The following is a 14654-nucleotide window of genomic DNA, read 5'->3' as shown; positions in this document are numbered from 1 at the left end:
TTATCGTTACCTTTTACCACCGTCATCACTACTATCATATTATTTTGCTACTAAATACCTTGCCGCAGATATTAAGTTTTCAGGTGTGGTTGAATTGACAACTCAGCTGCTAATACTTGAGAATATTCTTTGGCTCCCCTTGTGTCGAATCAATAAATTTGGGTTGAATACTCTACCCTCAAAAACTGTTGCGATCCCCTATACTTGTGGGTTATCAATGGTCTTATGGTGAGAGATAGCTTCTCCACCATCTCCATGCTAGCCAAGTTGTTGCAGCTTCCTCCATCTACGCGAATAGAACGTTCCTTCACAACTCCCTTTGTATGGAACAAATTATGCCCCTGATTTTGCTTAGCTTGTGTAACCTGCACACTCAAAACACGTTGAGCAACTAAACATTCATACCTGTTAGCATCTTTAGCAGCCATGTATTTCATCTCATGATCAGAATCATCTCCCCTGTGTTCTTTACTTGTAATAAGAGCCAAAGTCTCCACATCATAGTCACTACCGGACTCATACCCACCATCCTCAATAGAAATCATCACACGCTGAGATTTGCATTCTCTCGCATAATGACATCTTCCCTTACAACAACGACAAATAATATCACTTGTGTGCCCTATTGATGCCATGGAAGAAGAAGAAGAGCTCTGGGCAGGCCCGGCAGGTGTGCTCTTGGCAGATAGTGGTGGTTATGCCTGTTTTCTTCTATCACGGCTGGAGGTGGCACCTGATGGAGGTGTTGGTGCAGTGGAAGTAGAGGATGCATGTGGTGTCCATAATGAAGGTTGACCTACATAAAAGTTAGTTCGCGCCAATGTATGTCGGTCCTGCACTTCACGTTCAGCTTTACAAGCAAGATGGAATAAAGAAGTGATATTATTATACTCCTTATACTCTAGAATGGCCTGAATCTCTTTATTTAGTCCACCCATAAAGCATGCAAGCATAGCTTCATTCTCCTCAACAATTCCACATCTAATCACGCCAGTTTGTAATTCATGATAATATTCTTTTACAAAATTTTGTCCTTGTCTTAAACGCTGTAATTTTTTAAGTAATTCATGTTGATAATATGGTGGAACCCAACGAGTACGCATAGCAGTTTTCAAAGCAGTCCAAGTAGCTGGAATAGGATATAATCTACAATGTTCAGACCACCAAACACATGCAAAGCTAGTGAAAGCACAAACAGCAGTAGGAACACGTCTCTCTTCAGGATATTGTAAACATGTAAATCGTTTTTCAGTTTCTAACTCCCAAGTAAGATATATATCAGGAACATATCTACCCTCAAATGATGAAATATTCAATTTTAGTTTAGGAAGATGGTCATGATCTCGTACCTCAGGTGGTGCAGCCCTACCATTGCGATGATATGCATGAGGACGACCTGGTGGTGGTGGTGCTGGTGGTTGCACGTAGTTCTGATTTTGATCAATCTCATCCTCGTAATGGTCCTCCACCTCTACGTTAGCAGCAGGAGCTACAGAAGCATCAACAGTAGGTACAGCGGCACCAGAAGTTTGACCAGGCTCAAGGGGAACGCGTTGTGCTCGTCCCACTTGATTTGGAAGGCGATGTTGTTGTTGTTGTTGTTGTAGAGGTGCGACAGATGCAGCGGGCGGTGGTTGTGGAAGACACGTAAGCAATTCATTAAACTTGTTATCGAGCTTTGTTTCGAACGGCTTCTCCATGCCATCTATCTTCTTCATGGCCTCTTCAAATCTGTTTAGCACATCTTCCACCTGTCCACTTATCATTTGCTGAAACTTATCATGTAACTCTTTGTTCGTCATGTTCTTCCAGTCAATCTCGTCGGCTCATCGTCCTGTCATGGTTAGCAGCAATAGAAACACACAAGAATATGATCATACAAACTATTAGAAAGTGGCTGTGTGTCACAAATCCGTCAAGCAAATCTCAAATTCTTACCAGTTCTTATCAAGCGGCAGGTGATGATTGACAACCATTGTAGTCAAAACTCTCAAAGCTTGGATAGAGCGATTACCAAGAAGAGTCAAACGCACAACGTAGATGTATGTGGAGTTGGAAAGCCTTATAATATGATAGGGCTGATGATAACAAACATGTCGAGATCCGTGCTTAGGTCGACATCGGCGTGCTTCAAGCCAAGTGGCCCAAGTTGTTCATCCCTGTCGCCATCAAGCCCAAGCACCGGAACGCTACAATGAAATGGATCCTCATCGTCGGGATCCTGAATCTCGCCGCTGTTCTTCATCTTTCTCTGAAGAAGCATTTGACCTTCTCTGCTAGCCTTTTCCGTACCAAATGTGTACACGGCTACTGCTGCAGTCTAGCTTAACTGTTAGGTAATTAGTGATCCGGTGAACTGGCACTGACCCAGGCTCGCTTAGTTGCTAGGTAATTAGCCTTCCAGGAAGTATCAAACATCGATCTTGTTTGTAAGCATGTCCCCTAGAATATCTGAATGTGACTTGAGTGGTTTGGGTTGACAAAAAATTCTGTTGAATTTGCGTCTGTCGTCAGTTCACCACAACTCGTTCTATCTTTACGCACACCAGCTTAGGGAGCTCACCAAATGACACGCTGCATAGCACTATGTGCACAAGAACTCGAAGAACCTGAAGTCTCTATGGAATTTGCAAATACACCGCTGGAAGATAAGTGTGAAATCGGATATTACGAAAACACAAATGGAAACCTCACTTGATCCCGTTTTAGCTAACGCAGTGGTGCACTCGGCGCCATGCGCTTGCATCACTAAGAGGATGTAATTCACCATGCTTCTATATTCTTTCACGATTGACGCTAGGATACATGCATTTGTTCCAACAAGAATTGCTCCCCTTATGGTCCAGCCAAGGTGAGGAGCGGCCAGTTCCATACTCAACTCATACTCCCTCCGTCTAAAAATACTTGTCGGAAAAATGAATAAAAATGAATGTATATAGAACTAAAATACGTCTAGATACATGCATTTCTCCGGCAAGTATTTTCAGACGGAGTGAGTATAAAAGAGCGTTTAGAGAGAATGGCGTCCGGCCTTAATGGAAGACTTCTTTTAAAAAATCAAAATATGAAAATTTTGGTTCCAAAAAAATCTGAATTTTTTTGTACAAGTAAACAATGATGTGAGGTGTATGTGTCTAGAATTTCAGGATGAAATACGTTGAAATGCAACCTTATGGTCTCGAAGAATGTATCATGTGTTTAAAAGCCTCAATTTTGTCTTTTTTGCACAACCCACATTTCAACATATTTGTGCACTATGCCTTCATCTATATCTGTATTTTTTTTACAGAATGTTTTGAAGTGTAAAAATATGAATTTTCAAGAATTTTGCATTTTGCATTTGGAGGCCTCCATGGAGCTCAGCCTCCAAAAGCAATTTCCGGCATTTAGATCACTACTTGGTGATCTAAATGCTCCTATATTTCTTTAAAGAGGAGTAGAGTATTAGAGTATTATATTGCACTCATTTGAGTTCCCTTTTCTTATTTTTTTTCCTTTGGATGGACAAAAGAGAACAATGAAGAATGGCTTCCCTAGAAATAACATTTGCCACATTCAAGTAAAACACATCATTGCAGTCACCGTTCTCAGCACAGTGAGGCTACCAATCTAGTCGACAAAGCAACATACATTACAAGAAAGAACGGTTTCCATCTCACATCTCATAATATAACCCAATAAAGAAATTTAACCCTGATGAGGCAGCTGCAAGGCACTGCAAGTTACAGCTGTCGACACGGTTCAAGAAACCCGCAGCAAATCCGGCAAATGTGCCGCTATAAGCTTAAACCACCAATACATGCCGGCGAAAGCTGGGATGCTAAAACAAGGGCCTCACTTCCATAGCTTCCGCAGCGACATGTTCTTCTCGGTATCCTTCTTCATCACCTTTGCCACGGCCATCTCGAAATCCTCCTGGGTGACGTGCACCCTTCTCTCGCGGAGGGCAAACATTCCAGCTTCTGTGCAGACCGCCTGATGATAGATCAAAGTGAGCTAGACTCAATGATGTGTGGGTTGATGCACACTACTTGAAACAGAATACTGGTCAATACATTTGTGAAATCAAGACCTCAATGGGAAGAACTTAGTACTTGCTACCAGGACCAGGTTCTGAGTTGGTGAAACTTTACATGGAGTAGTATTTTAGCATGGGTAAAACTTTACATGGGAGTAGTACCATGGGTAACAATGGTAGCTGGGCCTGGATATCTACACAAGTTAAATGGGACATTATCTGATTATAGTTATTTTGTAGCATGTGCTCGCCTACATGCCAACTTATTAGCATTGTGAAGTTCAGAATTTTTTTTTCCAGTATGTCAAGACAAATATATTAAAAATTGAAATGCTCGCCTATAATGGACACAATACATACCTTTAGCTCTGCTCCTGATGCCCCGTTCATCTTCTCGGCAATTTTTTTCAGATCAATGCCACGCATCAAGTTCATTTTCCTTGAGTGAATCTTCAAAATATCACCACGGGACTGAAAGAATAGATAATTCAGAGTCAGCACTGATACGAGCAAGCAATATTAACTTATATATGGTGAGTACTGCATCACTTACATCTGCATTAGGATTTGGAAATTCAATCTTCCTATCAATACGACCAGGCCTTAGAAGAGCTTGATCCAATATGTCTATCCTATTTGTTGCCATAAGAACCTTAATTTTGTTCGATGCTTCAAAACCATCAAGTTGGTTCAGAAGCTCAAGCATAGTACGCTGAACCTCGCTATCACCATTGCCAGATCCCGACTCCATTCTAGCAGATCCAATAGAGTCTATTTCATCCATAAATATAATGGATGGTGCATGCTCCCTATGAAATTCAGGCCAAATGTGTTAGACTCTGGTATAAATTCATACTCCCTTTTACAGGGAATCATTTCAAAATCTGACTGAAATGGTTTCTCGAAAAGGAAATCTAACAGGTAAATAGTAATAATTTGAATGCAACACAGACGGATAATGTTTACCTAGCCATCACAAAGAGTTCACGAACCATCCGGGAACCCTCTCCAATATACTTCTGAACCAACTCAGAACCTGACACCCTGATGAAGGTGCAGTCGGTGTGATGAGCAACTGCACGAGCAAGTAATGTTTTCCCTGTACCTGGAGGCCCGTAAAGAAGGACACCCTGAAAAAGCAAGGATAATTATTTACCGCTGAATAACTGGCTGAATCGATGCCAAATAAAATGCAAATTGGTAGACAAACTCGAACCTTTGGTTGGGCAATTCCGAGACTCTCAAACAGCTCAGGATGCTTGATGGGAAGCTCAATCACCTGAAAATCAAGTTGTTAAGCCACAGTGCTAATGATACAACAAATGTACTATGCATTGAATATGTTTACAAACCTCCTTGATCTCTTTAATTTGCTGATCAAGACCACCAATCATATCATAGGTAGAGTCAGGAACCTTCTCCACCTTCATAAGATTAACCAGTGGATCGACTTTGCTGGGCAGGATAAGGTGAAGCATGTAGCTGTCGTTCCGAAGAGCAACTCTTGTTGAAGGGGTTATCTTTGTAATATCAATACTTTTATCAAGATCTACAACATATTTGCCTTCTGGATGAACCTGAGAGATTGCACTTAACCATTTAATTACAGTGAAGAAGGATGACTGGAACTCAGAGCTCCCACTTAAAACATATAGGCCAACAGAACAAAGAATCTCAGTACAACATAAAGTGGATAGAAATATATCCCTGAACTACCCAATTGAGGGTTTGCAACAAAATACTGGTCATCCATTGTGCCTAAAGCAAAACAGACGTGCACAAGCATGGCTTGAAAGAAGTAACAGTGAGACAAGATGTACCTTCACTAGAACCTTTGACTTGCCCATGACCTTCACAACCTCGCCAACATATGAGCCCGGTTCTTGAAGCAGCTGCAACTCTTCCCGGAGCATTCTAACTGCAATAACAAAATAGTGATGAGCATTTAAATTATCAGTGCAAGAGACACATTATAATTAAACAGAATTCAATGCCTCAGAAGCGTTCCATATTCTAATTGAACAAAATTTAATATCCCAAAAGCTGTCGAATTTCAACTAAGGGAAGACATATGAGTAGAGTAAAAGGACTATACACACTAAAAAAGCAAAATTTCCACCAATCACGCACATGGCGCATAAGTGGGACGCATGAACAGCTAGTCCCCCCAACACCAAAACAAACCTAAAATCTGAGACACCATCTACACGCCATCGGATCAAGCATGGTTGAAGCTCGGAACTAAAGGTCCAGGCACAATCGGATCAATCAAAGGCTCGCGAGTCGCAATGAAACGATGGGATGCGGCGGGCCGTCTCTCGAGAACTAGGGTTGCGCGGCAGGCGGAGATTGGGGATCGGGGCGGTGCGTACCTCGAGAGTTGAGGTCGTTGCGCTGGGCCTCGAGGCGGTTGAGGTTGTGCGTCTTGGTCCGGATCTGGAGCTGCAGGTCGTGGATGTGCTGCAGGTAGTACTGGCGCAGGCCCTCCCCGCCGCCGGCCCTGCCCTTGGCCGACGCCGCCGACGGGTCGTCGACGCTCGCCGGCAGCGCCGAGGGCTTCGCGATGTCCATCGCCACCGCCGCCATCGGGATTCCCCCCTCGTCTGCTCCGCCGCTCTGGGGGTGGCTCGAGTCCGCTCGGGTTCGAGGGTGAGCTTCTTTTCCGGCACGTTTGGCTCGCTTCTCGCTTCTGGCTCTCTGGGCTGGACGGGCGTGCCGTATATGAGGGGACGAGTCGATCGCCCACGGTCCGCCTCGGAGTAGTAGGTGCGAGAAGGGGACGGACACGGCCACACGGATCGGAGTAGTACCGTACACCCCTAAAAAAAACTCTCTTCTGACTTTTTTTTTCGAAAAGGGTCGGCTATTGTTCATCGGAAGTAGAGAGCATCTCAAAATAATAAAAATTATATTAAGATTTCAAGACCACCGGACGACCACCACTGCCCCATAACAAGCCGTTGTCGCCGCTCCTCTACTGGATGACCTTGTCGATGATAGTGGAAAAGTCTTCGTGCACGTGTCCCTAAGGACCGGTGCCTTGAAGCCGCAGTCGTTGTCGTTGAACCCTTGCAGAGATCCGAAGCACATTACATCAAATCTTGTCACATGACGAGAAACCCTAACCTCATCGTTCCCAGGAGATCATGAGAATCTACGTTGGAGCTTCATCGACTACGTCCAAACGAGCGAACTCGAGGAGGATCAGAGTCCGGAAGACAAAACTCGAAAAAGAGACGTCGTCATCCGCTCGTGCGCAACACCTATTAGGACTAAAATAAAATACCCTAACTTAAACTACTAACCGTAACGAAGGCACCGCGATTTCCCTCCCCGCTGCCGGTCGTCAGAGCGGCAGGCAGAGAGGAGACGAATCCATAGGCTCAACGGTGAAGTGTGGAGAGGAGAGCTTGCCCAGACCACCCAGGGTTAAAAACAAGAGGAAAAATGCTAGGTAGAAATACTTGCACCTAAAAATATTGGTGAGGAAGTCCTAAACTTTGCACCACATAAACAAGTCCTAAACGTGAACCAACATGTGGTTAAATGGTTAGGAGAACAGTGATATCCTTAGCCCACTAGAGTTTAAATTCTAAACTTTGACATTGGTGCTTGCATTTTTCTGAGTTTATTTCAGACCTTCTGGCGATGTGCGTTTAGTGAGAGAAGACGTTCTAATAGACCATGAAGCTGTATGTGACGATTTCGTTAATTTCAAGATAATATGTCGGCTCGGTCTCTCGAAGGTGCTCCATAGGGGTGCGTATGCATGAGTGTCTGCATCTGTATTGTGTTAAAAAAATCAAGTACTAGACTTAGCCATTAGTGGTCGTATTTCTTTGAATTTATTTTAAACCTTTCGGCGACGTGGGATCAGTGAAAGAAGATGTTCCCGTCGACTATGAAACCGTCTGTGACGATTCCGTCTATCTTAAAATGATGTGTCGGTTCATTCTCTCAAATGTGCTTATAAGCGTAGGGTATGCAATTTATTTATGAATTAGAAAATCATAAATAAATTGCTCTTCTGATAAAGGCAATACCCCATGCCCCAAGATGTAGACTTTTCGTGTTTTCAAACACAACTTATTGGCTTTTAGGGAGGGAAGTTATTGTCTAATCATCCAAATGCAGGCCATGGAATACAAAAAGAATCACATTAGCATCATTGTGACAATTTAAAAATCATAAGTATGTCTAGCCACCACAAAGCTAAGAACACATAATTTCTCAATCGTGCTGCGAACAAGAAAAATGTTCATTATCCTCCAAACATGAGATTCCTTTTCAAGACATCCCGTTTAAAGCATGTTGTTTGCCACAAGCAACATGAAAACCTAACCTAGATATGCACCATCATAATGAGTTGTCAAATAGCGCGCATATGTTTTTTTATATGTATACAGTACAAGTTCAATGACTACTATATGGATTTATCAGCTTCCACGTTTACACCGTCAGGTTTTCAATCTGAAGAAAAAGAACCAACAAATTTGCAGAAATTCATATATATCACCACCTAAGATCCATCACAAGTACCAAAACAAGTCCAAAGATCTAACCGACGAGGGCAGCACCGTCGGACCACGATCCAACGGCCGACAGGAGCCCCGAGAGTCCGAGAGGGATTCATATAAGCCGGGCCTCCGGCCTCCTGCCCCCCACTCCCCTTCCCCGCTCCTCCGCCCAGTCCCCCACCCCCGAGGCGAGCCAGCCTCACCCTCGGCTCCCTCCCTCCCACACCCCATTGCTACCTCTATTATCCAATAAAACTCCTGTACAGATCAAGCTCCAGGGATCCGGATCAGCCGATCCCGCGCCCCGCAGCGCGATTTTTTTACCCTCGACCCCCCCTGGTATTTTTTTTCTCCGATCGGGGCTAGGGTTAGGGCGTCGGGGAGGAGGGCGCCGCATTCCAGGCCGCCGCCGGAGTCGACGAGCCGGGCCGCCCGGGGAAGCGAGCGGGAGGGGGGCCGGGAGAAATGGAGAAGAAGAAGGTGGCCGTCTCCAAGGTGTGCCACGGCCACTCGCGGCCGGTGGTCGACCTGTTCTACAGCCCCGTCACGCCCGACGGCTACTTCCTCATCAGCGCCAGCAAGGGTAAGCGATCCGCCCCGCTCCTCTCGGCCGCGGCCGCGGCTGCGTCTGGCCACCTCGCCCATCGTTATTTTTGGGGGTTTGTGCGCGTGCGGCCGCGATTCGTTCGGATCCGAAGCCGTCGCCGTGATGCGGGCGGCGGCGGTATGATTGTCGTGAAATGGGTTTAAGCTGCTGCTCCTCAGCGCTGTACGGGCGAATTTCAGTATCTGGTGGACGAATATTGGTCACTTGCTGTTGTATTATGATGATGATTATTGTGGCCCCCATGTTGCCGCACACACTTCTAGGGATACAATCTCGGGTATCCAGGTCATGGAATATGCTGATATTCTGTAATTTCACAATCTAGCCAAGTTTGTGCTATATCGGGTAGATTTCAAGGATTTAGAAGTTATTGCATGCCATGGTTGGAGGCCAAACTTTGTCACATGCCTTAGTTAAGTCTGTCCAAGTTAAGAAAGTTTTCATTTTTGGGCGCTGGTTTCACCTTCCAAGCCCTTTTAGCTATTTCCAGTGCGCTAGACAAGTGGAGTTGAGGCAAGATTCTCTTAGTCTGCTATTGTGGCTATCTACTTCATTGATGTTTATAATGGTGAATGGATTTGGACCGTTACTGGATTGCCTGGGTATCTGCTGGAAGCAGTTGCTTTTATGTCTGCTCAGATGGAAGCCGTTAGATGAGTAATATGTAAAAGTCGCCTCTTTCCGTTTCATGTTTTTCATCACCACTGAGCTGTCAGTTCTAGGGATGTAAACAAATGGTAACTGCTGGATACTGTTAAAAATATTTTTCTATCCATAGCTGTGGTTTCAAACAGGATACAGATAATATGTATTCTTCATTAGCTGTTGTACTAGCGTTTCTCGGACATTAGATGGCATCCCTGTTTATTAGAGTGTAGTTGGAGCATATTTTCTAGATCTACCTGCATGACATAATTCTTTTTAACAAGTATTAATATTTGCCAAAGAACTGGCCTCAGCAACGGCTTTAATTCCTCTGATGCACTCTTTTTTGCTCTAAGTATTATAATGCTGATTTTTTTCATTATATTGGTCTGTCCGCACACGGAGTTCATTTCTAAATTTAAAATAACTAGGGGAGCAAATGTTCCGTTTAGTGTGGTGCATTCATTAATTACAGTTGTTGACATAGCTAACACAATTAACTTTATTCTGTTAGTCTATTGTTGTGTTCAATTCCAGTTACTTTCATAATCAATATTTTTATATGATTCTTGGATGCGTGGACCAACTTTTGATCTTAGGCCGCTGGATTGGGTCAGTGTAGGGTCAGGAAGATAAGATATAAGGGCAGTTTTAAATCAAACGGTGCCCTTATGTTGTTGGTATGGATGGCACCATATTATATGCTCGCCTGTACCAGAGAACAGGGTACTCGTACCAGAGAAGGGTGCAAATAGTGGCACATGATAATTGTTACCTGCCAACAGTACACATCACTTTTAAATGCATTGAAAGTCCTCCCTGCCTTGTTAGATTCCTGACTATCACCCAACTCTAACATCTCATATTCTGGTCTACAGACTCAAATCCTATGCTTCGTAATGGTGATACTGGAGATTGGATTGGGACTTTTGAAGGTCATAAGGGTGCAGTTTGGAGCTCTTGTCTAGACACAAATGCTCTCCGTGCTGCCTCCGGTTCTGCGGACTTCTCAGCGTATGACATTTATTCCTGCAAATTTTCATTGATGGTTCATTTCAATTATTGTTCTTTGAGAAATCCGAGTGTGCCTGCCTAGTGCCCTACTCTATTAGAGTACCAGTTGATACTTACCTGCTGAAGATCTATGTATATTCGTGTTCTTGCATTTCTTCAGCAGACATGCTAAATTGTGATTATTTTTATCGGCATAGTACTTTCAGTTGTATATTAGTGAGTATGCTACAAACTTGACAACTGGTTTAACTTTCAGTTGTGAAGTTGTGTATAGTGGGTCAATCCGATTTCCCTATGCAGTGACATTTTCTTAACCGCAGGTGATCGGTTTATTTTGTTGGTTCTGTCCACTGATGGTTGCTCACCTGGTGAACCATAACTTAATGCATCCATGATTGAATATAAAAATTAGGCAGAGCTAGAACGCAACAATGTTATATTCATCTGCATAATTTAATACATCATTACTCTATTTCATAGTCGTAAGTCTGCTCATACTCTGTGTAAATAAATAATAAGCATTTTTCTGCAAAAAGGATTACAGTTCTTCACTGTTAATGCTCAGAAATGTTTATGTACTAATTCGTGAGTATAATCTACTCTTTTGACTGACATATTTGACTATTTTTTGCAGCAAAATATGGGATGCACTAACAGGAAATGAGCTACATTCGTTTGAGCACAAGCATATAGTCCGTGCATGTGCCTTTTCTGAGGTAATGTTTGTTGACACATAAGGCATGCTTGGTTTGCTACCAAAAATCGTCTAGCCAATATTTTTGTAAAAATAGGCAGCTTTTTGAGAGACTGGCAAAACAATTTGCTTGTCAATTTTTTGGTTTTGCCCAAACATTGGCAAGCCAAGCATGCATGCCCTTAGTTCTCCCCTCTCTTCTGACATATGTATACCAAGAACACTAGTTATTCTGTCATCTCTTACCCCCCTTAAGATGATGATATGCGTCATGTTCTTCTCCTTTTGTCGTTTTTTGGTCCCTCCAGACTTTCTGAACTGAGGCCTGTTAGTGCTACTTCTTGCAACCTGCCACAAAATATGGACTATTCAACAAGTATAGTAGCCCTGTTTTTTACATCCATCAGCGCATCTCATTGAATAATGTGAAATCATGTTGACAATGGTTTACGTGCTCTGTATGCCATAGTAGTCAGTTAGAACTGTCCTCCATAAGCGGTTCTAAACCTAATCAAACCGCCGATGGAACTGCAGGATACACACATGTTGCTCACTGGAGGTGTGGAGAAGATTTTGCGTATATATGACATGAATCGTCCAGATGCAGCTCCAAGAGAACTTGACAAAACACCTGGTTCTGTACGAACTGTTGCTTGGCTTCACAGTGACCAATCTATTCTAAGTTCCTGCTCTGATATGGGTGGAGTGAGGTTTGTCTGGAAAATATCTTTAAAATTTGCAGCTAGTATGAAGACACATGCTGCTTCTCTATGCAAAGCTTATTATGTTTGTTCCCCTTGATTAATTACTCTGATCATACAGGTTATGGGATGTGAGAAGTGGAAAAATTGTCCAAACTCTTGAAACCAAGGCACCTGTCACCAGTGCAGAAGTAAGCCAGGACGGCAGGTTCATCACTACAGCTGATGGGTCAAGTGTTAAATTTTGGGATGCGAACCAGTAAGTTCTTTCCTGTATGACCATTGATCTGCATCACTTGTATTGTTTGGTTCCTTGACATTTTTTCTGGTAATTCTGCAGTTTTGGGCTTGTTAAAAGCTATGATATGTCATGCACTGTGGAGTCAGCTTCACTTGAACCAAAGTCTGGGAGTAAGTTCATCACTGGAGGGGAAGATATGTGGGTTCATGTATATGATTTCTTCACTGGTGAAGAAATAGGTAAGTCTGTTATCATATTTAATCATTTGATTCCTGCAAGACTGAAACATCTGTGCAGTTATGCGTTACCAAAACAAGAACATTAGCTAGCATAATATTTTTGTTAAGCTTTCACTATTGTGAGTTGTAGAGTGTTTATAACTCTTGTTTGTATCCTGACCAGGCGGAGAAAAATATAAGAACATTAGCTAGCATAATATTTTTGTTAAGCTTTCACTATTGTGAGTTGTAGAGTGTTTAGAATTCTTTGTATCCTGACCATGCGGAAAAAATTATAAATTCCCAGAACGTTTTCTTGGTGATCCCTGGTTACCCAGGGAACCAATCAGTAAAAATGGTTTAATTTGAAACTTACAGAGACAATAAACCAGTGATTTACTATAGTTATAACAAGCTTCTATCCCAAGGGTAGGGATTACTGGATATGTGAGAGTGGTACTGGGTTCAAATCCTACTTTTGCAGTCATTTTTTCTTATTTGCACATAAGGCATGTGAAGTACTCAATTATATGAGACTTGTACTGGGTTCAAATCCCAATGCGGCAGTACTAGTTGGAATGATAGCCATGGGATTCTACCCACAATGAGTGAGATGTCCTGAAAGTCAGAGTATATACTGCATCGATTTTGTTATATCTATAACAAAGTAATCACCCCACTGACTGTACAATTGTGCTCTCTGGCCATTGTATGTTCATTTTTTGGCTGCACCATTCTTTATACTGATATTTGAAAATTGGATTCAAATAAAAATTTAATATTGATGTTTCAATACCTGATTCCGTTGACATGACTTGAGAACTTGTTAGTGCTCGTATTATTCTCAAGCGCAGTTTATACTGCAAAGCTAAATCCAGTGCACAAAAGTGAAAGCTTGATTTGTCTCGACCTCGCCTTTAGTATTTGTGTAGTCTGCATGCTTGTTAATCTATGGTGCCGTGAACATCCGTTATTCTGTGTTTTGCAGCCTGCAACAAAGGTCATCATGGCCCCGTCCACTGCGTCCGTTTCGCGCCTGTTGGTGAATCATACGCATCAGGATCAGAAGACGGCACCATCCGGATCTGGCCGCTGAACCCCGCAAACACCGAAGACCCCGAGGCACCCAACGCCAACGGCAAACCAAAGGCCGCCGCGGTGGCAAATGAGGTCGCCCGTAAAATCGAAGGCTTCCACATCACCAAGGAGGGGCAGACGGAGGCGTAGGAGGAGGATTGCATCGTCACCGAACCTGGCAGCGGTTAAGCCTTGTTGGGGGATTGCCGTCCGTCAGAGCCAGCCCTGGTCTCGAGTCCATCATGTCGAAGCTTCTTTGCCGACCAAGGGCGGGCGGACTTGGCAATCGTGAGCGGGACGGTGGGTCTCTCCGTTTCTGTATGGGGCACTAGCATCTAAAGAGTTGGAATAAACCAAGCGGGAAAGCGAGTCAGCAGTTAGTTTGTTCGTAGAAAGTTAAAACTTAATCTTAATGTATCGACGATAGGGTTCGCCATACAAATGTCAATCGTGTTAAACACTGTTTTTGCCCATCGTTCTGTGATGATTGTGACGATGACAAGGACTGTTGGTTGGCCTTTATTTGCGTACGCGGTTGCACTTACGTCTTGGATATATGTGTTGCACATATGACCGTATTGCACGACGTCTCGTCAGTTAGGATTCATTGTTGCCCATGCGAAATCGTACTCGGTCAGTCCCTGATAGAAAGACACGCTTCTCCTCGGATCAATTGCATCTCAGATAGATGAATTTGATGGCCTGAAGTCGGGTGAGCGGATGCAGGCCGGAGGCAGCGCTCTTCTTCATTGACTGCATCCGGTGAAGGAGGTGCGGAGCTCAGGTGGACATGGGGAAGTTGCCCGGCCGACGTGGCACAACGACTAGATCTTGTCGCTTGCGACGGATCGTTTAATCGGCTCGAACAGCAGCGTGGTCTGGGATGGTGTTCCTCCTGATCTTGCTTTGAAGGATAATCCGC

The 14654-nt window shown here is 43.6% G+C and overlaps 2 protein-coding genes across 2 annotated transcripts; one reads left to right on the top strand and one right to left on the bottom strand.

The window, feature by feature from the left end:
• Positions 1-3554: 3554 nt before the first annotated feature.
• LOC125520416 (26S proteasome regulatory subunit 8 homolog A) lies at positions 3555-6741 on the bottom strand. The gene is made up of 8 exons (XM_048685332.1): positions 6391-6741; positions 5839-5936; positions 5371-5595; positions 5235-5297; positions 4985-5148; positions 4572-4827; positions 4379-4489; positions 3555-3975 (listed from the first exon to the last, which is right to left on the bottom strand). Exons 1-8 carry the CDS (start codon positions 6602-6604, stop codon positions 3835-3837), a joined length of 1272 nt encoding a protein of 423 aa, XP_048541289.1. The 5' UTR covers positions 6605-6741; the 3' UTR covers positions 3555-3834.
• Positions 6742-8673: 1932 nt separating this feature from the next.
• LOC125520344 (serine-threonine kinase receptor-associated protein-like) lies at positions 8674-14254 on the top strand. Its single transcript, XM_048685238.1, has 7 exons — positions 8674-9118; positions 10666-10801; positions 11436-11517; positions 12030-12205; positions 12318-12455; positions 12537-12676; positions 13644-14254. Exons 1-7 carry the CDS (start codon positions 9001-9003, stop codon positions 13880-13882), a joined length of 1029 nt encoding a protein of 342 aa, XP_048541195.1. The 5' UTR covers positions 8674-9000; the 3' UTR covers positions 13883-14254.
• The last annotated feature ends 400 nt before the right edge of the window (positions 14255-14654 follow it).

The sequence above is a fragment of the Triticum urartu genome, chromosome 7 (assembly GCF_003073215.2).
Source record: "Triticum urartu cultivar G1812 chromosome 7, Tu2.1, whole genome shotgun sequence".
Lineage (NCBI taxonomy): Eukaryota > Viridiplantae > Streptophyta > Magnoliopsida > Poales > Poaceae > Triticum > Triticum urartu.
This window is presented reverse-complemented; position numbering and strand designations above follow the sequence as displayed.